General features: G+C 51.0%; 9 protein-coding genes across 9 annotated transcripts; 4 read left to right on the top strand and 5 right to left on the bottom strand.

Moving 5' to 3' along the window:
* Positions 1-1021: 1021 nt before the first annotated feature.
* Positions 1022-3382, top strand: BJY04DRAFT_219628 (amidase signature domain-containing protein; the record flags this gene model as incomplete). The annotated part of the gene is made up of 11 exons (XM_073716624.1): positions 1022-1408; positions 1465-1740; positions 1807-1830; positions 1881-1962; positions 2031-2179; positions 2233-2517; positions 2562-2609; positions 2662-2875; positions 2925-2999; positions 3056-3190; positions 3240-3382. The coding sequence occupies 11 exons, from the start codon at positions 1022-1024 to the stop codon at positions 3380-3382; spliced, it is 1818 nt and encodes a 605-aa protein (XP_073569913.1).
* BJY04DRAFT_192461 (uncharacterized protein) lies at positions 3056-5678 on the bottom strand. The gene is made up of 3 exons (XM_073711774.1): positions 5661-5678; positions 3235-5332; positions 3056-3142 (listed from the first exon to the last, which is right to left on the bottom strand). The coding sequence occupies exon 2, from the start codon at positions 5266-5268 to the stop codon at positions 3526-3528; it is 1743 nt and encodes a 580-aa protein (XP_073569914.1). The 5' UTR covers positions 5269-5332; positions 5661-5678; the 3' UTR covers positions 3056-3142; positions 3235-3525.
* Positions 5679-6197: 519 nt separating this feature from the next.
* On the top strand, positions 6198-8836 carry BJY04DRAFT_228757 (uncharacterized protein; the record flags this gene model as incomplete). The annotated part of the gene is made up of 6 exons (XM_073718913.1): positions 6198-6827; positions 6892-7062; positions 7129-7635; positions 7691-8056; positions 8113-8326; positions 8395-8836. The coding sequence occupies 6 exons, from the start codon at positions 6198-6200 to the stop codon at positions 8496-8498; spliced, it is 1992 nt and encodes a 663-aa protein (XP_073569915.1). The 3' UTR covers positions 8499-8836.
* A 133-nt stretch (positions 8837-8969) lies between these two features.
* Positions 8970-10577, bottom strand: BJY04DRAFT_219631 (TauD/TfdA family dioxygenase; the record flags this gene model as incomplete). The annotated part of the gene is made up of 5 exons (XM_073716625.1): positions 8970-9432; positions 9533-9702; positions 9772-9827; positions 9893-10123; positions 10214-10577. 5 exons carry the CDS (start codon positions 10575-10577, stop codon positions 8970-8972), a joined length of 1284 nt encoding a protein of 427 aa, XP_073569916.1.
* A 1439-nt stretch (positions 10578-12016) lies between these two features.
* Positions 12017-13031, top strand: BJY04DRAFT_87031 (uncharacterized protein). Its single transcript, XM_073721213.1, has one exon. The coding sequence runs from the start codon at positions 12172-12174 to the stop codon at positions 12763-12765; it is 594 nt and encodes a 197-aa protein (XP_073569917.1). The 5' UTR covers positions 12017-12171; the 3' UTR covers positions 12766-13031.
* A 2807-nt stretch (positions 13032-15838) lies between these two features.
* On the top strand, positions 15839-17529 carry BJY04DRAFT_192471 (uncharacterized protein). Its single transcript, XM_073711775.1, has one exon. The coding sequence runs from the start codon at positions 16126-16128 to the stop codon at positions 17227-17229; it is 1104 nt and encodes a 367-aa protein (XP_073569918.1). The 5' UTR covers positions 15839-16125; the 3' UTR covers positions 17230-17529.
* Positions 17530-18278: 749 nt separating this feature from the next.
* Positions 18279-21540, bottom strand: BJY04DRAFT_192474 (M28 family metallopeptidase). Its single transcript, XM_073711776.1, has one exon. The coding sequence runs from the start codon at positions 21457-21459 to the stop codon at positions 18595-18597; it is 2865 nt and encodes a 954-aa protein (XP_073569919.1). The 5' UTR covers positions 21460-21540; the 3' UTR covers positions 18279-18594.
* A 647-nt stretch (positions 21541-22187) lies between these two features.
* BJY04DRAFT_219634 (putative ubiquitin ligase complex F-box protein GRR1) lies at positions 22188-24053 on the bottom strand (the record flags this gene model as incomplete). The annotated part of the gene is made up of 3 exons (XM_073716626.1): positions 22188-22529; positions 22584-23267; positions 23325-24053. 3 exons carry the CDS (start codon positions 24051-24053, stop codon positions 22188-22190), a joined length of 1755 nt encoding a protein of 584 aa, XP_073569920.1.
* Positions 24054-24947: 894 nt separating this feature from the next.
* Positions 24948-27227, bottom strand: BJY04DRAFT_192480 (putative AMP-binding domain protein). The gene is made up of 5 exons (XM_073711777.1): positions 26961-27227; positions 26698-26893; positions 26192-26638; positions 25511-26140; positions 24948-25459 (listed from the first exon to the last, which is right to left on the bottom strand). The coding sequence occupies exons 1-5, from the start codon at positions 27129-27131 to the stop codon at positions 25152-25154; spliced, it is 1752 nt and encodes a 583-aa protein (XP_073569921.1). The 5' UTR covers positions 27132-27227; the 3' UTR covers positions 24948-25151.
* Positions 27228-27452: the final 225 nt, after the last annotated feature.

Below are 27452 nucleotides of genomic sequence, written 5' to 3' on the forward strand. Positions count from 1 at the left end.
TGTCCGTCGTCATAGGCTGACACTGACATCGAGTGCTGCAGGTGTGGGTGTTGTAAGCGTGCATGATCCTGAATCAATCATGATGCATTTCTTGCCGCGCAGGAGGGTGCTCTTCGAGCGCTGAATGGGCTGGTTGCTTATTTGCCATGGTGTGACAGGAGCTTCGCTTTGCTGACACTATGTCGGATTCCCTGCAATAAGGGGCTTATGCGTGCGCGTTAAGGCGGGAAGAATTTTCCAGATCAGTGCAGGTGCCGAGAGCATCGTGGGCGTATTTGAAAGCCAACTGGACGAGTCGAGAGACGAGCCTGGGGATCTACAGGGACAAAGTACGGTGCAGCAGCAATTGGTGCGTTTCAAAACCGGATAAACAGACCATGCATCCGTCTACATATCCAAGACACTGCTTTGCGGATCGAGCGCCTCTCAACGCCGCCCCAAAATCCTGCAACGGCTGGTTCTTCAAGGTCTTCTGATCGAGAAGAAAATAATCAAGATGACCAAAACCGCACACCGCAATTCATACCTAGGTCTTACAGGGGGCTCAGTACTAGAGCTGAATGTTGATACGAGAGGTAAGACGTGGAGTAGCTCCACTCAATCTCAACATTCAGCCAGCGGCGTGGGAAATGACCGTTTATCGTGACCTTGGTGCAAGTGCTCGTGCGAACCGATGTGAAGGTATCGTAAGACCGGCTTCTGATTGGTTGCCGTACCATTGGAAGGAGTAATCTTTTCATCGGTCGAAGTTAAGACGCGCCGGCCATTGGCCCAAAAACTCTCCGGATATAGAGCAGCTATACAGACCTTTGCCAAAGTTCCAGTGGGAGGTTCGCGTGCTTGCGGTCTGAGGCCCGAGTACTTTATTCGCTCGCTCGATCGCCCTGTGGTCCTGTGGATCGGGGGCCTTTTCAGCGCACCGGGCTGCCGTAGGATGCGCTCTTTCAAAGAGGCGGCGAGAGCCTTCAAAGAATCGGTCTCCTCAGCAAGAAACTCAAGAGGAGTATAAAGGCCATTCACAATGGCAGCGAAATTTCACCTCCTCCTCATCATGGTTATCCCCTTCGTGTCAGCCATGACACCGTTGGATTGGACGTCTGATATGTGGAAGCTTTCGGAAATCTTTTCCCGCCGCTCTGCCAGGTGGCAGCACATTGCAAGCGAGAAGCGCGAGGCCAATCTGGCCAAAATCCCGCCGGAATGGATCTTAGAGCCTCACATCCTGGAAGACGGAAGAGCTCGCCACAGCATCGCTGGTGATTACATAGAGAATCTGCTCGACACTAAGTCTCAATACGTCACTAACATGGATATACCTGAGCTTGTGGCTAGGATGGGCAGTGGTACCCTCACCGCGGTTGAGGTGGTGACGGCCTTTTGCAAAAGGGCTGCATATGCCCATCAGTTAGTGAGTCTGGGTGACCCCCTTGAAATCCAGCACTTGTCTAAAAGTTGTCATGCTAGAGCAATCTGTTGCTCGAGATTAGATTCCGCGAAGCCATTGACCGAGCCCGAGAGCTGGACGACTACTTCAGAGAGCATAAACAGCTTGTTGGCCCACTGCATGGCATCCCCCTCACCCTCAAGGACCAGTTCCACATCAAAGGACTTGATACCTCCATGGGTTTCATTGGGTGGATTGGTACTTTTGAGGGCGAAAAAGGTACGGACAAGAACAGGAATATCGAGAGCGAATTAATTCGAGAATTTAACATTCTCGGGGCGGTTCCTATTGGAAAGGTTAGTCGCACAGAGAATCGCCACTCACCTAGCAAACAACAGCTGAAAAAAAGTACGGTGTGATAGACGACGCTGATGCAAAGCCTCTGGGTGAGTTGAGGGGTAGCTCAAACGTCCTCAGGTCTAGCTGACCGGTCAAGGCGCCTGAAACCAACAACAACATACTCGGATATGCGTACAATCCCTACAACCGAAACCTCTCAACAGGCGGTTCTTCAGGAGGTCTGGGAGACATGATTCTTTGCTCTCTCCATGTTCGATGTCGGCCCCACCAGACTGACGCTTCCTAGGCGAGGGCGCCATGCAAGCATTGAGAGGAAGTGCATTTGGAATCGGGACTGACATTGGCGGGTCAGTATCGATGCCAGCTTCATTTCAGGGTCTCTTCAGTATCAAACCGTCAGCCGGGCGCATATCCTTCAGGGATGCAGCAAACTCGGTATGAAACTACCCATATCTGAGCTGATAGCTGTACTAATGCTGCTTAACAAGGGTAAGGGACAAGAGGTGATGCCGACCGTGGTTGGGATAATGGCCCACTCGATAGATGCGTTGCGGCTGGTTCTCAAGTCTCTCATCCTCCTGAAGCCGTGGCTCCATGATCCGTACACACTTCCCATTCCATGGAGATCCGAAAAGGAGTATTATCCATCGAAGGAGTTAGGATATATGCCGGCTTTCGGATTTTTGGCCAATGATGGTGTGATCACTCCCCACCCTCCCATTTCGCGTGCTATGGAGATAGTAAAGGAGGCTTTGCAGAATAAAGGACATCAGGTGTGTTATGCTTGGTGTTTCTTTACACTTGCTAACCGTCGCAGTTGATTTATTGGGATTGGCCCCATAACAGGGAGTCCATCGAGATCCATGTAAGCAACCGCCCAAAACTGAGATCCACTAGGACTCTGACAGACGAATTAGTCTTTAATTGCTCGGGGTGATGGTTGTCATGATGTCTATGATGCCATCCAGCTCTCGGGCGAGCCCTTTGCTCCCGAGATCATAAACCTGTTTCCAGACGGCAAACCAAGAGCACCCTTACCCTTGCCAGAATTCCAGAAGGTGGTGAGGCAAATGAAGGATTATAGACAACGATATCATGACTATTGGACGTCAACCGCAGAACGAACTGGCGGTAGGTGTCTCCTTGAGGTCTTTGAGAAGGCCTGCGATAACCAGCTTAGATCGCCCGGTCGAGGCTCTCCTTTCCCCTGTGACACCTTACGCAGGCGTACTCCCCGGGAAATTCTACCCATCATGTGAGTTTTGGTACATGAGCTGAACGAAAATTGCGGCCTGACTTTCCGCTCTGAAGCGTATACTAGCTCCATCAACGTCTTGGATTATGCCGCAGTTGTTATACCGGTAACGTTCGCAGACAAGGAGATTGACGTCGTCAGTCCTAATTTCATACCCCTGAGTCAGGATGATAAGATGAACATGAAGTATTGTACGACTCCCTCGCGCTCTATTGGGAACGAGACACTGACGCACTGCAGACGATCCGGAAAAATACCAAGGCGCCCCGGCGGCTGTGCAGCTTGTCGGGCTCAGGCTCGACGAAGAGAGACTGTTGTCCTTGGCTCAGCTTGTAGTCGAGGCGTTAAACGACTATAGATCGGAATTTGGTAAGGATAAATGAGCTATTCACGGCAGAACGAGCTGTCAGAAACCGAGCACAATTAAGATGTACCGCTAATAGAATCCGATAATCGATTGTCCATAGCCTGAGGCGTCTCTCTTTCAGATCTTTTTCAAGTCATTGACCCTCTATTAATCGTAAGTCTATCGGGTTAGATCTTTCGAGCCTCTTTCAAGCGCAGTCACAATTTCACGTAATGAAGGTCTACTTTGTCCGAAGTTACCAGTCTCCCACTCTGGGCTCTCAAGGAACTTTTCCGCTCGCGCCAACTCCGTGTTCCAGAATTGGAGCATTGAGTCCATGACAGTCTCGAATGCTACATGCGTGTCGCGATCAAGATCAGTTTCTGCCGCTGGGCAAAGCAAGCCGTCCATCCGCACAACTCGCCACCGTTCCGACAGTAGGCCGGTTATTTTCCAGTCTGGGACGTCAGCGGTGCAATGCTGAATGAGATCTTGAATACTTGGCGGTGTCCGATGATATTTGGGAAATTCCACCTCGGGGTCGATTGGAAACTGGTTCGCGAGGTTACGCCGAACATTGCTGAGGGCTTCAAAAACGGTATAAATGAAAAGTCCAAGCGTGTACACGACAGCCTTTTCCTGTGCAGATGGTGGGAGAGCGAACCAGGCCCTGTTTCGCGCCTCGATCGGAGTCTCTGCAGATGTATAACATGCTGAAGTGGACAGTGAGTGTGGTCGCGCAAACCCTTTCAGAAGACGGTCATAGGGCGAGTTAACAACACGATCAGGGAGACGAGACCGAATGTTTTCGGCGTATTGTCGGTACAAGACTTCAGGCGCACACCATTCGTACCAGTTTCCCCGCTGCTCAAAGTCGCACAAGACAGCATTATCATCGGAGTCTAACAAGACATTGTCGGGTCGCAAGTCTGAGTAGAATCGCCCATTCTCTTGCAGATGTGCTAGCGCCGAAGCCACTTGACGACACCATCGAAGTTTGACAGAGTCGGACAAAGTGCCTTGGCGTTGCCGGGCGGGGAGTCTATCGCGGAGTGAGCCGCCCGGGATGTGCATCAATAGGAACCCGACTACTCCTTGTTTTCCGCCGAAGGCACTATGTTTGACCACGACGGCAAGCGGCCGAGGCATAACATGAGGATGCGGAGGGCAAGTGATCAGGAAGTGGAGCTCGTGGTAGATGTGGTGCAGCGAATTGGTTGCGGATTTGAAAACGGCACACGGCTGACCAGGGGCTTCAACTAGACACACGGCATCGTTAAGTTGCTTGGTAAGGCGCAAATCGGTGATATTGACGGTCGGCGGCCAAGCGTCTGGAGCAACATCGTCCCATGACTGTTGCAGGTACTGGAGAGTCTTCATGTTCGATTCAACGGCATAGTCCCGCTCAACATCCAGCCTCATGTTTGAGACATCAGCTACGAGATCTTCAAAAATAAGCCTCGATCCAAATGGTAGCTTGAGATACTGCGCAAGAAAGCCCGGATGTTCCGAACAATGATGGTCGAGCGCACGACAAAGGTGACTCGCTATGCCAAGCCGAGAGATGGCCTCAGAGTCTCGTAAGGGCACACCGACACACGCATCCAAAGTGTGGCGCAGAGCGGCGGGATATTCAGACTGGTCTGACAGATGGAGCAAGATCCGCAGCGGTGGCAGGTTAGGAAGGAGGTCCAACGGAATGGCGTAGACGCAACTACCACATATGGTCGCCCCATCTATCCGCCAGCGCGAAGTGGAAGTATCGAGGGTCTCAACACGATTCCGGGGGTTCAGCGACGACTGGTCCCACGAAACTGGGCCGACACGGCCGGACGACGGATTGAAGTGGTCCTGGAGCTCGTGGTACTTTAGTACAAAGCTCGGACGCAAAATGGCGTCAACAAAGAGATGGCTGAACTCCATGGACGGAGGTGTTTCGCTGCCCGCTCGGGACTGGAGTCTGGACTTGTCGCTTCGTTCTTTTGTTCTGAATCACGTTCACAAATCGCAGTTAGTATGTCGTTCAATGATCAATGAAATAAGTGCATATCAAACAGAGTGGATCACCGTCAGCACGGGCGACGCCAAAGAACGCCTAGCCAAGACCAGGTGGCTCTCGGAAGCAAATGAGAAACAAGTAGAATGATGAGCAATGATGGAATTGGGGGGGTAAGAGGCGAGGCTGAGAGATAGGGAAGTTGGAACAGACTAAGAGTGTGAAAGAACGGACTCGAAGGAGTGTGACTCGAGTCTCGAGGCTTTACCCCTCATGCATGCAATACTTATAGGGAGCAGAGATAAATGGATAAGCTCACCCAGACCAACAAGGATGAAGTAAACAATTCAGAACTCGAGAAAAAGGAAAAATTCTCGTACACCAGTCACCAAATCATTGGGCCATTTGCAACACCAGACAATCATCAGTAGCAGCACCAGCAGCACCAGCAGCACCACCACCCACAGCCCCTAAAGCACGATGGGAATTGACAGGTCGATTTATCTCTGACATGGACAGTCGAGAGCGTCGGGAGATAGACTTTCAATAGCGTGGCTCAGCCTCTAAGCGATAAAAGCTCGCCCAGCGCTCTTGAAAGGATTAGATTGCTCTGTCATCCTGCCTTGACGCCGGCGCGAGGAATCCCTGCACTCCAGGATCAAGATGGTATGGTGTCTCCCAGGCCCCAACACGCCAAAGAATTTCTCCCTCTTGACAAGTTGACTCTTAGACCTCTTCTGATCCCCCGACTGTTGAGGCACGAGCAGTGAGCGATTCTTCTACGGCTCTTTCTGCGTTGCTCCCCCCAGCGTCGCTTGCCGCTGTCGCCTCGGAACCCGCACGGTCGAATCAGCTCATGGCCGCAATATTGTCGCCAACTAAAGCGAGCAGGGATACAAGGAATAAGCCGGCTGCTGTAGACGCGCTCAACCCGCCACCCCCACTACCCAGCCTGATGATTACCAGGGACGCTGGACGACACTGGTCGGGCTCGACATTTCAACCAGCTGCAGTGACCAGTTTGCATGGACTAGCCTCGACGCTTGATGCAGTGAGCGATGCGAAGGAAGTCGTGGGCGATCGCATGCTTGTACTGCCGAATGCTGATCTGGAGACCAGCGGGGGGATGTCGCTGTCCTGTACCCAATACTCAAACTCATGGCATACCCCTCCGCTCGGCGCCCAAAGCGCCCATGTTAGCCAGCACAGCACCCCGAATTTGAACTCGTACGTTTTCTCGCCTGGCTCGTTGTCGAGCGGGCGGGGCGACTCGAGCGCGATGCCGTTCGCCTACGGCCGCCCGACCAGGTCGTCGTCATGCGCATCCTCGTCCTGGGCCATTTCAGCTGCTGAATCTGACGATGATTCGTCAATCGCATCGGATGAAGAGTTCGAAGAGATGACAGCAGAGCTCGAAGCGCGCGGTTCGAGCCTTGTGAATGCGGCCTCCCATGGGCCCTGTAGCAAGACCTGGTCTCTTCCTCCGGTATGTCGGATTATCATGCCAAACAAAGTGTTCAATGTCTGACTTGCATCGCGCATTTTTCTAGAGGACCCGACGAAAGCGCAAAGCTACAGCAGAAGAAGCGACAAAGAAAAAGCATCGAAAGTCTGGCAGCACACGCCGACGTGGTCCGTTTAAAGATGATCGCAAACGCCGAAACACGGCCCTTACAAGAATCCTGAAAGGATGTATCCGATGTCGAATGATGCGTATTAGGGTGCGTATCCTGTTCCCTCAATTTGAGGCGCCACTAGGCCGCTGTCGCTAACGAAGCGACTCATAGTGTGAGCCGGATAAAGACAATCTTGGTGGTGACTGTCTCACTTGCCAGCGTGCGCATCAATCAAAGGCCCCCAGCATATGGAAACTTCCATGCCTCCGCTGGATCATCACTGATGTGTCGCTGTATCGCGAACAAGAGATGCCGTATCAGCTATTCAGCAGACGATGGCAGAGCATGGACCTCATTGATATCACGGACTGGGCTTCACCCGAAGTTAAGACGATCACGTTATCTCAAATATATGTCAAAGCTCCATATAACGTGCAAGTGCGAAGATTTATACCAGCCGAGGGCGATATGCTGGAATTGACATGGGCATCGGGGCCTTATGTCCGACGTCACAGGCTCCCACAGTACGCACTGGCCGACATGGAGGGTGCTGCACAGACGTTGCAGTGGTTGACTTCTAATTACGTGGCGCGGTACATCAAGGATACTGTCGGCGAATTGGACCTATTGATCTGGACCACATACTTCTTTGCCTTTCGTTATCAGGCAAAAGCAAAGGTGAGTGCCGTGTTACCCCTGGGATTGTGCAACCCCTGCTCAATATGTGGTGTAGCCTCCACGAGAAAAGGCCCTGATCGCAGACTGCCTGCGCTTTTGGGTCGGTTGTCGTAAGATCAGCAATCCAGAACACATATGTTCTTACGCGGCGATTGAGGATTCACCGGTCAATGACCCGAACAGCCGTTTTCATGCGATGGTACCGATGCCCGGGATTATGATCGCTCAGATGGAATGCATCATGTACACCAGGATCCTGCGACCTCTCAGCAACAGAGTGCTCGCAGTTCTGAAAGACCTAGTCACGGAGAACAAACGCGAGCATTGGCTCACAATCTATCTGACCCTCTTCATACTTCTCCACAGCTGTGCAATGCTCACAAGGAGGGACTTTGAAACGGCTCGCGAATTTGGCTTGGAGGTTTGTCTGCCTCGAAACATTGATGCACAGCCGCTGACTGACACGTACCCGCACAGGGCGTCTATGCCAACTTAGAGAGCATACAAGGGATGCAAACAGGCATGCGCACGATGCTTGCCCACTTCCACTACCTAAATAAAGGCGTCTTCCCGTTCCATCTAACCTATGACGAGAAGTCACTACGCAACCTCGCGGCAGCTGCGGAACTGGATAGAGAAGAGCTCGAGTTTGTCAAGATGACATCCGAGTACGTTAATGATTCTGCTAGAGGTGAGCAGAGACCCTATATGTAGCTGGACCAGTCTCGTCCCTGTGCGCTAACTTGACCTCAATGGCAGTCGCACGCATGGCAGAAATTCGCGCAAATAGGGATTATGGAGCCGATCTGTATTGGGTTTCACAGTTGTTTGATATTGAATGGACGCCTGGACCGACTGCTTAGAGCTCGATAGTATAAGTATAGTATATAATACCCGACCTGCTCCCTATTATTAGGAACAGGCCAGTAAGAGATTTTGTGATAGATAGAAAGCGTTAATGAATGACAATGATGCCCATGACGATTATGAAAACAGGAACAAGATGAGAACAGATAAAAGCGCCTTGTTTGGGTGCAAGAAACGAAGAATAAGAACTTTTTTGGGCGACAGCAATGATGCACAATTAATATCCTATCCATCGCAGGCCGGGTGAGTTGAAAATTCCTCCATCGCATTTTACCTTTTGTCTTCCCGATCCACCTCCATCCACCACCACCTGGCAACCCACTGCCCACACCCACCCACTTCCCTCCACACTTCATCCACCTCACCCGCTCTCTCCGTCTCGCCTTCCTTGATTCTCTCCGAACGATTCCCTCCCTGACCCTCGTTCCTCCCCAGCTCCAGACCTCAATCAGAGGCGTCGGTTTCTCTCAATCACATGATCCTGCGACTCTGAGAATCTTGCCGTCCTTCCGTGGAGGCTCAAGGTCCCAGTGTTCCTCACGCTCATTGTCCTCAAAGATACGGGCCCATGACAGCTGCAGGGCTCTGGGAAGCTTCCAGCACGTCTGCTCGTTGTTTAGCCAGATACGAATGAGATGCCGGGCGTTTCCTGCGCTGTTTTCGAAAGCCTCTCGTCGGTGCAATACGGCCATGTTGTTGATGAAGCGCAGATCGCCGCGTTCGATCCGAGGGTTGATCTCATGCTTACGGGCGACAAAGTGAATCATATCTAGCGCTTCAGCTTGCGCCTCGGTGAGCCCAGGAATTCCGGGAGTTCGTTTGTTGAACGGCACATGCCCGACGAGCAACCGGCGCGAGAAGGACGTGATGACTTTGTCATCGTGGTAGAACATCACGGGCCGCGTGTAATATGGGGGAGACCGGCCGAATCTGTCATCAGGTTAGTTATAAAAGGCAGCAACGACGCATGGCCTTGAAAGTGGGAGCGGATAAGGCTCATTGCGCTGTGAGTTTGATAACGAAAACTTACGTGTCGAAAGGCCAGTCAGACGCTGCCATAACATGGATTATGTCCGGTCGAGTTGCTGCAATCTCGTTGTATACAGTCCAGGCGGATGCAAGAATACTCCGCCCACCCTTTTCAGACAAGTTTCGAGTGAACAAGCACAGACAGTCTGTGACCGTATCCGTGTGAAATGGCTATACATCCGTTTGTCAACTATCATGTCAAAGAGCGCAAGAAAAGTTCTCATCTTCGGACAGCCTTACCTTGTCCTCGCTGTATTGGATGTCTCGCTGTTGATCGCCGCGCTTGATAACGTGCACTGTTGAAAACCGAAATCGTCAGAAAGGAAAGCCCTGTTCAGCCAATCTCGAGGAAGTATCGTACTCAGCATCGAACCGCGTTGGTCTTGTTTTCCGCGTCGCTCGCCAATGTAGCTCGATATTCCCAAGTACACCACTGTGAGATCCTCCATCGAATACGCATCCGGCTCTAAACCACGCACAATAGCAAATCCACGGCCTTGATACACATCATCGCGCACATTAACGAGCTTCTTTCCGAGCGAGGGGAGAGGGAACGTTGACTGTGAGACTTCATGGCCACCAAGACCGAAGCCTACTCACGTTTTGTGTCAGCCTTAATCCTGCTCCAGAAGGCCGGCCGTAGCGCGCTGCCTCACGCCGTTCGATATTGAAGGATACTTACATTTGAAGGTCTTCAATGCGTCCAGGATTTCATGCTTGTCTTCGTCGGTCAAGTAGTATACATACTCAGTTTCGTCCGAGAAGTCGTCTTTTGTCCAGACCAAGGGGCCAGACAGTCGTGTGGGCCAACCCGCAGGTACTTTGGTAGGTAAGTTTCCGGCTGCGAGACTAGCCTGGACGCGCTTCCTATAGGCTACCTCGTCGACTTCGTACCCAATTTTAGCATAAGTCACTGGGCTATTAGCCTTAGCAGCGGACCGGTCCGCATCAAGGAGGAAGCGTGCACGCAAGCCAGACGAATAGTACGCCTCGGGGGCTACCGCGAATTGGGTCACAGAGGGGAAGCTAACAGCAGCTGGAGCCATGATTGGCAATGTGAATGATAGCGAGTCAAGAGAACTGTTGATCGAGATCGCTATTATAGTTCTCTGTATGGAGCAGGCCATCCGCTTTTTATAACTGGCTCTCGAGGGGGCTCCATGGACTTTGGTATCTCTCTCTCAAGAAGATCTCGACAAAGAGAAGTGGAGAGAGATCGAGACGCACCTTGAAATTGACACGACTTCGATAGCGATTCCGTCAAACTTGCAGCACGACTTGCAGCGACGCATAGAAAATGAGGCCGTATGCCCCGTACAACTCCGGTTCTCGACCTTCACTCGCTGGGAAAGTAACTGCCCGGACAGCCGTCGTTAGCTTGCAAGGATCTGAACTTGATTTGTCTACAAGGAAGAATCTAGCAAGCAGCTCATCGAGGGTTTCATGAAATTGACACCGTGATTTGAAATCCTCAAATTCTGGCATATGCAGGAGAAAGATTACTTTCTGTAGGTGATGACAAACAACCCACAATTCTCATTGTCTCGACAGCTGAGCGACTCGGAATCCCCCCTATTCGAGAAACTCATTGTTGATCGAAGGAAAGTTCGGTCACTTTTTTGCCTTCCATGACCACGCTACAGTTGACACGACGATCGCTCTTCTAGATTTTGATCCTATTATATTCCGGTCAACAGAGATTGTCATATCATTGGGTCCCGTCTGCATTCCGACCTGCAACGCTGCACAGTCCCTTGCAAGTATGCTGCCAGTCATTACCCAGTCTCAACAGTTCTCGGTGAGTGAAACACCTATGGTAAAGCTTCCATTGGGCATTTCTATTATACGAAGAAGCTATCACAGCCCGTTTGACGCCGCGGCAACGTGGGGACAATGGATATGGCGACAAAGAACGCCAGCACCCACTGAGCGATTGTGAAAACTACGCTACTGAACCTACGATCGTGGAGGATCCGAGGATTCGCTGAGTGCGATCTTGGAAGGAGAAGGAAGTTTTTTTTTTTTTTTTTTGAACCCAGTGTGACAGAAGCCCGCATGAGCCAACACCGCTGGTTGCGTCTTCCATCATGCAATGCGACCCACATGCATATTCGGGGAAGTACCACGGAACTTGGGAATCAGTCTTCCGGTCTATCTATCGAAATTCGAAATATGTAATTTTTTTACGACTGTTGAGACCTGTGGCCGGTTTTCATATGTCACCCTGTTTGCCCCTTTCGTCGAAGCGGCAAACTGCCTTTGAAGTGCATTCGACAGGCGAGATTCTAACTAGTCGTTCCTTGATTGGTTTCGTCAGGTCACGAGTTTGACCCCTAAGTGCTATTCGGTATCAGTCGTTTCCGACGGCGTTCCCGGATCTTCTTGTGTATGGCCTCCTGAACATGTTGAGATCAAATCCTTCATCCAAGACTTTTCAACGGGAATGAATTCTCTGATTGACGGCTACCCATGCTCTCTATTTTGCAGGTTCTGCCCAGGCTCAAGCTATACCTACGGTCTGCGACATCAGATCGACGTCGCTCACACGGCGTGTAAGAGCTCTAGCGGACCATCGCGGACACCTCAGCCGTTCAGTGATTGCTGAAAGCGGCTTCAAGGATTGTCTGCGACATCCGATCAATGATGATGAATCTACTCACCAGCTCTAAGTGGTCCACTGTTCTTGTGTTTGAAGCCGCATCTTCGTCCCTGGCTAAGCTCCCGTCTTGTACACCCAGCACCTTCCTCGCTCGAACCCTTACCTTAATTCCACTTTTGAACGCACAATTCGGAAAGAACATTGACTACTTCGAGGACCTATACTATTTTGTCCACTGCCGATTTCTACAGCACGACCACCTAATAGGTTCAGACATTATCTTGCGCCCCAGTCAAGTAAACATCAGTGCCGGATATAGCGGTTCAATTCGCATCACGAAACGAAAAGCCTATGGTTGGAGGAAGCTGTATGCACAGTCGCAGCTGACGCGCAGCTCTCATCCATGCCCTACCCGCCGTCGCCTGATTTCAGTTCCTCCGACTGGACGTGGACGTGCGCTAAGGTCGACTGCTTCAGGGATATACAAACTCTTCAGCATATTGACGGAATGCTTCACCGGCTCGGCTTGGTGGCAAGCACAGAATGTGCGGATTCAGGGATTTGAAGACTGCCCTTATGCGTCGAGTTCCAGCTCGCATTGCTGGTCTGCGGTTCGCAAAATGGTTGCCTTTTGAAGGACCTACCCTGGATCGCTATCGCCATGGTCAGCGATATAGTTGGCGCCTTTTTCATATCTAAGCGCTCCAACTAGACCAACAGGTAATACTGGGCTCATTTCATCAGAAAAAGCCGCGGGTTCAAATCCAGTTCGGGCATTCTTTGCGAATGTCTTGTCTTGTCTCGGTTGCGAGCAGTCTAGCAATGCATGTGCTCCAGCGTGATGTAGCTTGCTTGCCAGTCTCTTGACTATAGGTAAGACCCTGATCTATAGCTTGTGATGCGCCTACTGCTTGTGACGACCGAAAGGGCAATGGCGAGGGCAGTGTTCACCGATCTCGTAGATGTAGGATTTGTCTTACCACACGGCCGCTCCGCTTGATGCAAATTGATAACCGGTACATCACTATTCTGTTCTATGTGAGTTTCCACCTCTAGGTGGCGTTTTACAGATTTCCTAGGACATGCACACAACAGTAATGCACCGAGAACACTATTGGCCGGTGCTACATTCAGGCTTCCGCAGCTCTACTCACTACTAGACCTACCATGAACGCTGCCATAGTCCATGATGATCATTCGATTCTCATCAGTGCCAATTGCAAGGCCTTCGGATCTAGCGAACGACCCTCCGTGACACCCCCGTGCCTCATTCAAGCACACGTAACCCCAGCCGTTCGAGGTTCAAGAATCACTTCCGGGAAGCCAATGCAGCCGCCCTTGACACTCAGGCCGTTGTGCTAGGTAGCAGAACGCACGTCGTACAAGTAACAGCATTGCCATATCAACCGTCACTTGATGGTCGCGTGACATTGAAACGTGATGTCTCTGCGGAGTTAGCCCTCAAGGCCGCGGTAGGTACCTCTGCAGCATTATCATGAGTGAGCACTGTCCGCCTTCCGGTTGGTGGCATGCTGAAGGTGGAGACACAACGGCAGAGAATCCGTTGAGCTCTCGAACTCCGCTGCAGCCGATGCACTTATGCGGTTGACCTTCCGTTGGCGCTGTCGGATGTTTCTTCAGGGTTAAGGCAAGAGAGGGCAACAGGACGAGCCGAACGTGTAAGACAGGGGTGACCCAGCTACCGAACCTACCTCAGCTGTCCCTAAGTTTGATCAAGTCGGCGGCTGCAGGTTGCATATGCAGTGGGCCTTGAAGCAATAGGATTGTTCCAGGGTAGGCTCACTTCTCGTGGTCTCCAAACTCACCGCCTGTAATGGGGGCTTAAATTGATCGAGTTAGGGCTCTTTGGCGGTGAAAATGAGCAGGGGATGTCTGCAGTTGTAGACCAGTCATGACTGGCGGAAGAAGAATGATGTGCAAGATCCATGTAACTAATTAGCGGTGATGCTCTATGCGCAAATGTACAGGAATCACGAGACTACTTCACAGGGTACTGTCCGATTATTTTGAAGATGATGAGATAGGAGTACAGAGGTTGTACTTACGCTGATGACTCGTCTAGTATTGTTGTTGAGTACGTGCGTACTTTCTGTGAGCACTCACCTTCGCTTCTGCGACCACACGTGTTGGCGGCAACCGGGCTGAGACTTTATCCAGCTCAATTGCCCTTGAAACCATCGACTGAGCTCGTTCTCCCCGAGGTGACATCCGAAGATTGTCCGATGGCTCAGAAAGGACCGCCACGCTGTCTTGGAGCGTTCGGAAAAATTGTGGACGAACAGCGATCGTGATGTAATGTGAATTTGCAAGTCAACAAAGTGCCTCCAAATAATATGCCGGGAGCCTAGGTAGCTGGTAGAGGTTGGAGGGTTGTACCCACAGCTGGCATAATTGTCCTGCCAAGGCCGACGATTCGCTGGACAAGTGGAAAGTGGAATCATTTCTGGGATAAGGCCAGTCCATTAAATAGAATCATACAGTATGTATTCGTGAACTCTGAACTGTCATGTCAAGCTACCATTGGGAGTGAAAGATCGAGAACTGCTTGCTCCACCAGCCATTTCCGACAGCGCGACTCGAGCGGCTGCGATCATTATTGATCCGCTAACCGGCTAGCGGCCAGTGTCTCAAGGAACTGGCCAGTAACAGGCTAGCAGCGTCGCTCTTTGCGCCAGGAAACAGAATGTTGGACATAGCGAGTTGAGAAGTTATACCCTGGCCAAACGTGCAGATGAAGTCACTGTTGTTGCCCGCATGGGCACGGGGCCACGGGCACTCAATGCGACGGTCTACTGAGTGTACTTCAAGGCGTGTAAATCCGAAAGGATCAAGGTAATTGGCCTGGCCATCTTCAAGGCGAATTGTGGGATAACATGTTCGGAGTGGGACAAAAGGTGAGAGAGTAAGTTAGTGTCTGGTCATCGGCATGACTCCAAAGCCAGGCGGCCACTACCTATCTACTGACTCTGCAGCAAGAATAGACAACGCCAGGGTTCCTTCCACCAGAGAGAACCCCTGGGCTGAATTTTCTTTCTTCAACTCGGGATATTCTCGAGGTTCGAGCTTCCCTTTTCGCTCACTGGGGTCTGGAGTCTGGACTGGACAATAAATCACAGCGACGCCAAGTCTCCCAGTAACCAAGCCACCGGTGACGATCATTCCTCTTCGGTCTTGCTGGGTTGGGGATTTGGGGAAAGTGAACTATTGGGCCTTGGGGTCTTAATTGGGTCCACACGTGATCCATAGGACAGCGAGTCAGGCTTAAGCAGCGGTTGATTCTTATTGATCGAGCCAGCTGCCATTATTGGCGTGACATTTGATGGGGGGAAAGGCACAAGGAGAAGCTGGAGTCGGACCTGGGGAAATGACCACAGACCAAGTCAGCAAAAAAGCTCTTGGCCGAGTAACGTCGCGGTGGTTTTTGTCTTGGAAAGACATGAGGGGCACAGAGATTTCAGATCCAGAGAAACTGAAAAGAGGTGAGAGAGAACTGAGGTCTGCAACATAATCAATAAATTCTGCGTCGTCTTCAACTGTTGCAGCTCGGCTGCCCACTTACTCGCTTTGTTTTAGTCTTTAGAGCCGATCTGTGTGTGATCTCACTCAGTTGACTGCCTGGAGCCCCGGGCACCGGGCTTTTTCTTGACCCTTTTAGAATAACATAATAATTCCTTTCAGTGATCTCATCTTGTATTCGTTGATGGTGGCTGCAGCTGAGGAAATCCGGGGTATTATTACCTAGCTTTCCTTTTCTTGCCTCACCTGACATCTCCCTCCTCCATCTCTCTCTCTCTCTCCATCTTCACCTTCTTCAATCTTTCCTTTACTTTGTCCTTTCTACTGCCTCTCCTTCAACCTTTCCACGCTCTCCTCTCTCCCACTCAGCCTGTCACTTCCCCGTTCCACATCCAGCCACGCCATGCCGTCTCTCACCTTACCCCACAACACGGAGCAACTTTGCTAGAACTAACGCTATGGTCACTGGGGACAGCAATGCGCCCGGAAACGGCATCACCGGCGGTTATTCGGGTGATAGCCTAGGAATACAGATCACTATTGCAACGCTCGCCGGCATCACTTGGTACAATGCCATCGAACTTATTGCCCTTGTGTTTGTTACGTTCAGCGACTATAGAGGTCTATATTTTTGGAGCTTGCTGGTGTCCTCGTCGGTGGGACTCATACCGTATTCGCTAGGGTTTCTGCTCAAATTCTTCAACCTGACATCCGCCACATGGCTCTCCGTCACCTTCATTACCGTTGGCTGGTACTGCATGGTTACAGGTCAAGCCATCGTCCTATACTCGCGACTGCATCTCGTGATCCCTAACCCGCGCATCCTTCGTCGAGTACTCACTATGATCATCGTCAATGTCATTATTCTTCATTTTCCTACAACCGTCCTCACCTACGGCTCAAACCTAGCAAGTGGACGGAGCGGCTACATCAATGGGTACAATGTCATGGAGAAGATCCAAATGACCGGCTTTTGTATTCAGGAATTCGTCCTGTCTGCCTTGTACATCTGGGAAACGATCCGCATGCTCCGTCTCGATCCAGACAGAGGGAAGCGCAAAATCATGTACCAGCTCGTCGCAATCAACCTGATCATCATTCTCATGGACATTGGCCTCCTAGTCGTCGAATACATGGACTACTATATCATGGAGACGATGATCAAGGGCGTCGTTTACAGCGTGAAATTAAAACTCGAATTTGCTGTCCTCGGTAAGCTCGTCTACATCGTCCGCAGTCATGTCTGGAAACAAGAATCCGTCCAGGGACCACCAGAATTCCCAGACTTTGTCGATGCCACGCGTGTCACGTTAGACCTTACTCATGCAACTCCGACAACTCGACAACGCTCTCACCCGTGGATGGACTCTGATGACGTTTCAATTGCTATGTTCGAGCACTCAGGCCTTCCACGTGGGTCAGGAACAGGGCACTCGGAGATTTCTCATGCCCTCAGCGGCGAAACGCAGACAAATAATCCTCCTGGATTAGAGCGAGACTTTCCTGAAGCGCTACACCGACCTCCTACTCTTCAACTCAAGAAATTCACATCTCCAGGTTGAGCAATCTAAACACCCTCACATCACATACCCACATTTCAACCTCTCGTTCAACATCTAACCCCCGACTCTTTATAACCTATGTTACGAGTAACGATTGACGATTGACGAGATCACGGTCAAGTTCTACCCAAAATACCAAGATGGTCGGAGCATAGCAGTACAAGCCTCCAAATCTTCATCTTATTCTATGGCCGACTCAGAAAAGCACGAGTGCAACATAGCACCAGACCTTACTACTCGACACCCAAACCGAGCAGCAGGTGTGAAAATTGAGGAGCGCAACGAGAAACACTCTAAATTGTCTGCTCCCGTTGTCTGCATACATACATGCCACATACTTACTTTCTTCTTCCAAGAGAACGATACGCAACTGTCAGAGTACACAGGGCTCCACCTCAAACCCACGAGCTCCAAGCTCGGAGCTCAATTGCAATCCATGGACAATAACAGCACAGCTAAATCTGATTTCCATATATTGCACCGAATGCTTACATCTGATATCTTAACTGTTCAGGTCTGCACACCTGTTTAAACGGGCAAGGCACACAGAAGCTGGAGGAAGCGGTGACTGACGAGATCCGTCATCCATTCGGCAGGTGCACCTGCGAATTGCACCCCTTCCTCTTTGTTGTGGAACGGGCCGGGCTGTAAACTTAGCAGCTCTCGCTGAAGTGCTCTTTCCTATATCCAGCATCAGGCATGGTACTCATATATCTAGGGTATTACCTACACGGCCTCCGCCAGGCCGAACATGCTCATCAACCACCTCAAAAAAAAAAAAAAGAAAGAAGAAAAACTCAATAATAAGAATCTACAAACCGAATCATATTACCAAGCCTTTTTTCAGTGACTCCTGACCATTATGTGTAGACTACCGCTGCACTAGACTGCAGAACTGGACTTGTGCACTCACTTAAATTCTGGCTAGCTAATATATGGAATACTGTGAACCCCGTCGTGCACAGCTCGCGAGAACCTTCTGATTCATCACTTGTAATTCCTAATTTTTCTTTCATGTTTTCTATTCAGGAGAGAAACAAAAGAAACCTTCCAACTTACACAAATACCATTTTCAACGGTATCACTAGGTACCACGGGTCTTCCCGAGACATATTACTCATTGTACCAAAATATATAAATAGCATGAACCGGCTCATTATATTTCCACAACTCTCCCAAATAATCATAGCAGAACCGACTTGATAAATGAACGAATAAGTTGAGAGAGGGAAAATACCCCGAGCCAAGCCAAATAAACTAACATCATATCTCATGTAACTAGACGCCGTTGAATAAATGACCCAGGCAGGCTGTAGCAACATATGATAAAACCATCCCAGCATTTAGCTTGGAAAGATTATGGGTTCAGTTGATTTCAAACGCCTTCCGACCTTCCACAAGCCCATCGGCTACTTTGCTCACACCAATCCAAGACGGACCGTATTGTCGCACCTCGTCGAGCGCCGGAATGGCACCGGGTTGATTGTAATCGCTCCAGAGACAGACGACGTGGCCCGTGAGAGGGCTGAGGGTCTCGTCGTGGCCTGTGTCATCAGGATTGGCCCACTCAATGTCCATCGTCCATGTATCTTCCCATGTGCGACTCCAGAGCCGGATCTCGTTGACTCCTTTGGGAGTGGTATGCGGGAACCGTGGGTCATAGGCGGAGTCCGCGACGTGGAAGTTCTTGACTGGGGAGTCGAATAGCAACTTGCAGGCGCGTGTGTTCTGGCCGGTGACCTTGAGCTGGGCGTGGCGGGGTTTATCGGTAGACCTAGAGATCTCGAGTGAAACCCATTCATCTAGGGGTATGTCCTCTGAGACAACATGCGCTGGGATTCCAGCCCAAGAGCATCTCGTCCTGTCGCCGAAAGGCTTGCAAGTGACGTTTCCGCCCACTGCACTGGGTAACCCAACGGCAACGTCTTGGACAAAAGGATTCATGCCCGTTAAGGAGACGGTATTCAGGCCAGTATGCAAATCTACCTCTTGAATGAAGTAGAGCTTTAGTCGGTTGGAATCAGAGAATGGAAAAGCAACGATATTATAGATCAACGTGCCAATGAAGACAGCGAGCAAGAATAGCGGAATATGGTAAGTGTATCGGTGGATGAATGGCAGAGTCGGACTCAGTAGGAATGCTGTGAAGGCGACGATTGAAATGTAGATGAACAGCGAAGAACTTCCATCCTGCCCGACTTGATGGAGGGCACTGGTAAGAAGCAAAGACAGAGGCCCTACCAAGAGAAGGACGATAGGAGCAACGAGGAGGAATTGTAACACCCATAGCCATTTCGGCAGCGAAGCGCTCCACCGTTGCTCGTGGCCGTACACATTGACGTCTTTTGTGTGCTCCTCGTCCTCTGCATCGGCGGTATGTGTATTCACTCTAACGTAGTTTGCAAAGGTAGTTCTCGGTCCACTGCCGAGCAGGGACGTCGATTCTGTCGGCTCCTCATCATCTTCCTCTCCACCATCTTCATCATCGTCGGATGCCCCAACGCGGCTTCCGTAGCTGCTAGCTCGTCTCGACACCGGCCGCAGCTGATTCGCATACTCAGACTTCCGCGGCAGGGAAAAGAGCTCAAGATATGAGATCCAGGTGGCAAGGAAAGTGCCTGCAAATCCGAAGAATATGAAGTAAGTACCTGCCAAGCCATAGCGATCTTGATAGACCGTCGCAATAACTTGGAGAACCCATGTCACGGCAAAAGTCCAGGTAAAGGTGTAGACACGATGGAAGGCAGAAGGTCGAGCAAAGTCAGCTACTCGCGAGACAAACCAAGCCAAGAACAGCCAGCAGGATACCATCATACTCCACACGGCGTATTGACTGCTGTGGACAATGTACGGATTGACTTTCGCAAGTAGGTATGCCAGGCCGATTGTAACAGCGGTCGGGACCCCCAACAGGAAGGGGAATCTGTAGAATCCCCGGTCGCCGTACAGAGGAAGTAGCTCCAGACTCCCCTCTGGCCGCACCGAGGTTCTGAAAAGATACATCTTATCAACTTTGGTGAGGTAGATACTCGTCACGAGAAGGACAAGGGGCGCTACCACTAGAAGGGTGACAGACAAAGCGAACAAAGTATGTAGCTCGAAGAGCACAAATGTCCTGCCGAAAAGGTCGAACCACACAGCCTTCGGTCCGCTGCCACTTGCGATCTTACCATCATCCCTCGCTGGCCCTTCAAAGTGGTCACTTGAATCAGATACAAGGCCTTCTGTCGTCGCGACAGCTGCGGACAACATATGCCATAGAGCATCCTTGCTAGTGTGCCTAGTATCATCCTGATCGGTGTGATATCGAGCTCTCGGTTCAAGAAACGCGACATCGAGCCCACGAAGCCCAAGATCACCCTCAAACACGACATAATCGGTCTGACTCCGGATCATGCCCGTTTGAAACCCATCCGCAGCAAGCACAGACCCAAAAGGATGCTGCGACCGCATATAAGGCGCCGTGACCTCCAAGTCAGAGCTGCGAAAGAGGACAGCGCGACCGCCAGCGCCCGCGCCCTCCAGGTTCAAAAACGTATGCGGAAACCTCGATATCGGGTGCTGGCTGTACACGCGCGCACCGTTCAAATAATCTTCCTCACCATTGTTAAACAGCACCACCAGACCTCTTCGAGGCGCATATTTCGGGGTCGTAAAGTATTTGATGAGTTGTAGACATGTCACAACACCGACTCCATCATCCGTCGCGCCATATCCGGTTGAGACGCTATCGTAGTGAGCGTTCACCAGCACACCTCCCTTGCCCTTCGGTCGGCCTCCGGGCACCTCCCACCAATGTTCCGCCTCGTCCTCTTCACCACGAATATAAACAATGATGTTTGTTCCCTCAAAGTAGACAGCGAGATTATCACGGGCGGATGTCAAGTTCGAGAGCGTATCATCAAAGACAAATACCTCGGGGTGCTTTTCATCATCTGTTGCGGGAGGCGCGGAGTCCACAATCTCATTGATCCTTTGCAGCAACCAGTCGTGGATTTTGTCATTCTGGCGCGAGTTGTAGGGGCGATAGCCGGATGTTAGGACTTGGAGATCGCTCCAAGCTTCGGTGAGATCGAGGCCGTTGGGGTCAGAACTTGGAGCGGACGGTAGAACATGGTGAACGACGAGCAGAGGGATCACGAAGGCTAGGTAGACGACGGAGGTGATGAGCGTAACAGGCCATGGCGTGAATGCGAGTGGATTCGCCCGAGGAACTTTGGGTGCATCCATTACCTCGTCTCAACTCCTTTGACAGGAGTTTGGAGGGGTGATGGTGGATACCTGGCTATCGAGAGAGCTCTTGCAGTTGCAGGTGCGGAGATGGGATGAGGAGCTGCACGGCATGACGGGAAGCTGCGGCGGGGCGCAGAATCCCAACATACGTAGGTAGTTAACTATCATCACAACAATCACCCGTGGACTTTCTACACTGGAATTCCAAATTGCCCTGGAGGTAAATCATGATAAAAGCCCAACTCCATTCATGCATGCATCAATATCTAACTAGAAATACCGAGTGGGCTTCACACGCGCCGTGCCCAAATAGATCTATACATCCCACCCGCAGCACCAGCAACGGTCTATTGATTGCCTTTCCTCATATTGGGAGTATCAATAGATGTCTACTCGCTACCACACCCCCGGTGCATAGCTAGAGAATCTCCATATGTGCCAATTGTCAATAATGTACCGGTCCCACGGCCGTAAAAAGATGGCCAAGCTTGTAGCTCCCATATGACCGCTACCAATGCAATCCCCAGACAAAAACACACGACTGCCTTATTTTGAAGAGGCGATGCTTGCTCCGTGGCCCAAAACCGGAAGAACGTAGAAATAACAGCCATGATAGTAAGACATGCATAATAGACTTGGAAAGATAAATCAGGCTAGAGAGAACGAAAGGAGGGAATCCAGTCCGGTTGAAAATCGCACGCTGAGATAGAATGTATGTAGGGGTATCAGGCATGAGGAGGGGTGATGTCAATGTAGTCGTCATCGTTAATTGCGGTAGCATGCATGAGGCCAGTAACTTGGCCCTCATCCTCGTCCAGCTCTTCGTCGTCATCGTACATCGTGGCCTCGTTCATTTCACGCTGGGGGGCGGCTTCTCGGTTAAGGTGATCGCGAAGGAGATTGACGCCATCACCACTGAAGACACAAAAAAGTTCGCGCTGCTGGCGTGTGAACTCGGGAGGAGCTTCGCGGCAATACACGGTCAGCTCGTCACGCAGAAATGAGGCAACTCCAGTTAAACTGAGATGTGTTAGGCGAGGACAGCTGTTAAGCAAGGCGTGGATGCCCTATAGCAATTGGTAAGATGTTTGTCTCCGTAATGGGTATCTGGTGAAACTTACGTCCATTGTGAGGTTAACGCAGTAACTTAGATGCACTCGCTCTAAACTACTGAACGAGATTGAATGATCTGAAGTTGGTCGTGCGAGCGCAAGTATGCTGGCATCAGTAATCAGCTGGCACTTAACGAGACCGATGCGCCTTAGCTTGGGCAGAGTTGCAAGCTGTTGAACGCTCCTGTCGGTCAGGCGGCCGCAGCATGCTAAATCAATGTATCTGATCCTGTTGCAAGACTTGACCAGGTGCATCACTGCACTGTCGGTAATGTTGGAACAGTGACCTAGATGAACATAGTGCAAATTCCTTCCTAATTTGCAGATGGCCCAGACTGCACGGTCAGTGATGAGTCGGCATTTGGCGAGAACAAGATTCCGTAGGCGCGGAGCTGCACTGATGATGCGCTCAACGGCATCATCTCTTATGTTCTCGCATTGCGTCAAGTCTAGAATCCGCAAGTTTCCCAAAGAGATATTCTTAGGGAGGTCCAAAATGGCCGAATCATCGATCTCTGTGCAATGGGCGAGTCGTAGTTCGCGTAAGTTGTGGAGGGTGGTCATGAGGGTGGTCACAGATCGGTTGGTGACTAGCTTGCATTCCTGGAGATCGATCTCAAGGATAGAGGGGCAATTTTGAGCGAAGGACATTATCGCATTGTCAGTGACTTGAGTGACGCCGTTCAGTTTCAACTACAACGCATCTAGGTTAGCACAGCCTGTGCGAGTCTGATCTTGGAAAGATCTTACTCTCTTGAGCATCCGACATTGCTGCGACACAACGATTAGCGAATCATCCGTCACCTTCGCGCACCCGGTAATATTGAGGCCCTGCAGCCGGGGGCAGTTTTCTGCCACTTTGAAGAGGGTATGATCGGTAAGGGATCGTAAGTCCGAGACATCCAAAGCCTGCAAGTGCCGACTACCCACGATCAAATCAGACACGCCGTTGTCGGTAAGTTTGCGGCAGTTGGTCAACGTAAGACGCTCAATCCGGTTGCACTGCGAGAACGGGACAACTGTTCCATCGCTGACATCTTCTGTAAGAGCGGACAGATTCAAGCGCTTGATCAGCCCGGAGTAAAGAAAAAAGCTGTTTTCCTGCCCCACGGCAGCTGTGATTTTCTTCAGATTGTCCCATTTGTTGCACGATGGCCGATGCCAGAGAAGTCCGACACAGTTTACTGCCCATAGTCGACAAACAAGCAAACAACTCAGTAGATCCTTTGTAGAGTTCAGCTTCGAGAAGATTGAGATCAGAATCTCCGGCGGAAGGTATGCAACCGGAGGGTACACGGTCTCTGCGTCGGTAGGAATCCGCGAATCACGGGCGTTCCCAGCGCCTATCGACGACTGCGAGTCGTTAGCCTGTGTGAAGAAGTCGGTGTCATCATCAACAGCACGTTCTGGTGATGTCGAGTTGGATGATTCTGAAGGGGCTTCGCTCGAGAAACGAGTCGGCTGCCGAGAGCGAGCCATGTCGGTGGCGGATCAATGTTGTTGGACTTGGTTGAGGCCTTAAACTGTTCTGCTTGTCCGCTATCTCAACCACTCGATGGAAATCAACCCGACATGGACAGAAGTTGCCTGAATGCGTACGTCACTCGATCAAGCTGATCTGCGCGGATGATCCTGCTCACTCTAGTATTTTGACGACCGGCTTTCGTAAAATCGAGGTGCTGTGGGTAATCCTGTTATACGCTGGAAGGGGACGGGAGATGACCGAAGGGTTGAAGAATTTATGAAGGGGATGCGCGTTGGGCGTGCCTGCAGCCAAAGCACAGGAATAACGTTGGCAGGGAGGGTCGAGGAAGTCGAGGGGCGATCAGACAGCAACTTCGGATGAAGCCAGGGCGGAGACAGGCTCTCAGCGGATGAGGTGCAAGTCCGGTTGAGATCGCGAGGAGCTCGACGTAAGTACTAATGGATCGAGGAGGGGTCGAGAGAAGTTATTATTAGCGCAAGCTAAGGTGATGGAATGTGATTGTGACTGGCGACGAGTTGGGGAAGGCGGCGGCGGCTGCGATTCAAGGCGGGAGCGAAAAGAGGGAGGGGGTGGACAAATGGAAAATCACCCGTCCTTCCAGTGTTCCAAGGGTGAGACTTTCAGTACCTGAGGCCTCTGGGTACTGTTGTGATGGTAGTTGAAGGTAGGTCACTTCAAGACGCAGCGCGCAAAGGGGAAGCAGAAAAAGGCAAGATTGATGAGAGTGGGGGATTCAAAGGCCAATGGTGGTTGTGGTTGTTCACAATGCGGGCGACCAACAACAGTGGAATCACCAGTGTCAACCCAAATGATCAATCTTTAGGTCCTCTTGTAGCCTTGACTGGCAGTGGCCAAAAGACGAACTCAGGTACTTCTGATCAGGGAATCTCCTGATGGTTTATAAGCGTCCTTGCTGGTCTGGTCAGCTCCAATGCTTATTCAACACTATCTGACCCCATCCAACACGCGACTCATGGTTCTTCGACAGCATGATTCTATTTAGGGTACTTTACAAGATTAACGATGAAAGCCTAAGCTCTATCAGTCTATTTCGATAGTATCCTATCTACCTTACATCAGGTGCAGATTCATCATGACCGACTTCCTCCCTTGGCCCAGTCCCGGAGGACGTTCTTCCTCACCTTCCCTGTGCTGGTCTTGGGAAGCTCTGCGACCACCTCCACCTCTCGTGGGACCATGAACTTGCTAATTCCACTAGCATTCCTCGCCCACTCGACAACATCCTTTCCCTCTAATTGCCTTCCTGCCTTCACAGTTACGAAGGCTTTGGGTCGCTCACCCCAGTGGCTGTCAGGAACGGCAACCACCCCGGCCTCGAGGATATCGGGATGGGTCACCAGCATCGACTCGAGCGCAACAGACGAGATATTCTCGCCTCCTATACTACATTAGCACTAGGAAGCATAGTCGCGTGGAATGGCTCCCCTACCACTGATGATAATGTCCTTGGCCCTATCGAGGATCTGAATTGCCCCGTCTGGATGCCAAACAGCAAGATCCCCTGAATGAAGTACACCACCTGCGAACAGTTTCCTCGTTGCTTCGGGGTCCTTGTAGTAGCCCTTGGAGCAGATATTCCCGACAAAGACAATCTCGCCGATCTCCTGCCCATCTTTCTTGACATCAACAATTGTTCCCTCTGGAACCTCAGTCTTGATTACTCGCGCCGGCAGACTTGTAACAAAACCATGACCCTGTCGTGCCATTCGTTCGAACTTCTCCTTGCGAGGGAGAGTCTCCCATGCTGGCATATAGTAGCCTTTCGTAATCGGGCCATATGTCTCCGTCATGCCATAGACATGGACTGGGTGGAGGTTCAAGCTCGTCATTTGTTCGAAAAGATGCGGGGTTGGCGGGCTCGCTGCGACGGTAACATGTACGGGCTCTAGAAGCTTCTCAGCTTCGTCAGAGCTGCAAAGAATCGTGTTTACAGTTGGTGCGGCGTTGAAATGCGTGATGTTCTCATCTTTGAGGAGTTTCCAGATCTGGGGATAGTCGATTTTCCGCAGACAGTAGTGAGTTCCCCGGACCGCAGTAACAGCCCACGGGAATGTCCAGCCTAGCTCCGGTCAGCTAATAGTCTACAAGGCGTGGTTAATAATAAACCTACCCATAGCATGGAACATCGGCAAAATCCATAGATATCCACAGCGCCGTCCATGAAAGTTGAGGCCCGACTCGATAATGTTTCCCATCGCAGCCAGATAACAACCCCGATGGGTATACTCAACGCCCTTCGGCCGCGCCGTAGTCCCACTAGTATACGCAAGAGCAACGACATCATCTTCAGAAGCCGCTTGACTTTCAAGCCCACGCCAGCCCTTTGCGCCTGTATCTCGATCATGGAGCAGCCCTTCTAAGATAGCGTCGTCAAATGGCCCAGCGAGCTCTCCTTCCGTCGCGTCCGTATCAGTATCCACAATAATCTGTACATTTGGTTTTGATACCCTATAGGCGTTCAATAGCGGCAAGTATTCTTCATCGACGATAATGACCTCCACCTCGGAATGAGTAAATATATAAGCGATGTCGTCTTCTTTCAGGCGGTAGTTCACAGCTTAAACACTTATGTTAGCTACCAACAACCGTACTTCAAGGGTACTCGAGTAACCTCACCAACATTGATGCCCCCTGCAGCAGCTATACCAAAGATTGACTCCAAAAAGGCCGGTGTATTCGGGCACAATATCCCAACTCTTTTATAGTTATGTTTCTTTAGAAAGTATGCGAGACCTCGAGCCCTATCCGCAGTTGCTTGGTACGTTCTTCGCAGGATCTGGTTATTAGCTGTAATGTGATAGATCGCCTCCGCCTGACCGGACGCCTCATTAGCAAGGCATTTTCGCTTCCTGCAAATATATGTATCAAGGAGTTCTCACGTCAGGCTCAATCTCTGCCGCCCTCGGAAGGAAGAACGTCGGTGAAAGCGTATGAAAGTTGACTCCATGTGTAGTACCGGTTACCGAAGCCGGTGCAGCAGTCCCATTAGCATCAAGGGGCTGACGAAAGTGGCCGAGGAGGCTGGAGAGGCGAGATTTCGCGGTAGACATTGGTGGGTTACTTTATAATAGGGCTCAGAAGAATCAAGAAGAGAGAGAAGCAAGCAAGATCAATGTCTAAAGCGGGCGAACGGGGTAGAAAAAGAGTTGTTATTGGGGTAGATGAGCCGAGTCGTTGATAGCGACGAAGGTTCCCCAGTTTAAGCGGGCAGAGTGGAGTGCGGGGAAATCCATCAACAACTTTGCGGAGAGCCGGAGATGGCTCCGGCGCTCTTTTTTTGAGTTGGAGACTGGAGTTCCCCCTCAGTTCGCGCGCGTTTCGACATCAGTTCTGATAATAGGTCAAGATTACTGCTAGGCTCTCCATGAAGA

The sequence above is a fragment of the Aspergillus karnatakaensis genome, assembly GCF_047715665.1.
Source record: "Aspergillus karnatakaensis strain CBS 102800 unplaced genomic scaffold BJY04scaffold_33, whole genome shotgun sequence".
NCBI lineage: Eukaryota > Fungi > Ascomycota > Eurotiomycetes > Eurotiales > Aspergillaceae > Aspergillus > Aspergillus karnatakaensis.

What these genes read in the sequence shown, in the direction of transcription:
- BJY04DRAFT_192461 (XM_073711774.1), bottom strand. Translation starts at nt 5,268, where the DNA reads ATGGAGTTCAGCCATCTCTTTGTTGACGCCATTTTGCGTCCGAGCTTT.
- BJY04DRAFT_87031 (XM_073721213.1), top strand. Translation starts at nt 12,172, where the DNA reads ATGATGATGAATCTACTCACCAGCTCTAAGTGGTCCACTGTTCTTGTG.
- BJY04DRAFT_192471 (XM_073711775.1), top strand. Translation starts at nt 16,126, where the DNA reads ATGGTCACTGGGGACAGCAATGCGCCCGGAAACGGCATCACCGGCGGT.
- BJY04DRAFT_192474 (XM_073711776.1), bottom strand. Translation starts at nt 21,459, where the DNA reads ATGGATGCACCCAAAGTTCCTCGGGCGAATCCACTCGCATTCACGCCA.
- BJY04DRAFT_192480 (XM_073711777.1), bottom strand. Translation starts at nt 27,131, where the DNA reads ATGTCTACCGCGAAATCTCGCCTCTCCAGCCTCCTCGGCCACTTTCGT. An exon ending in TGCAGGGGGCATCAATGTTG is followed by an intron (nt 26,639 to 26,697) that starts GTGAGGTTACTC and finishes TAAGTGTTTAAG; the next exon opens with CTGTGAACTACCGCCTGAAA. An exon ending in GCCGATGTTCCATGCTATGG is followed by an intron (nt 26,141 to 26,191) that starts GTAGGTTTATTA and finishes GACCGGAGCTAG; the next exon opens with GCTGGACATTCCCGTGGGCT.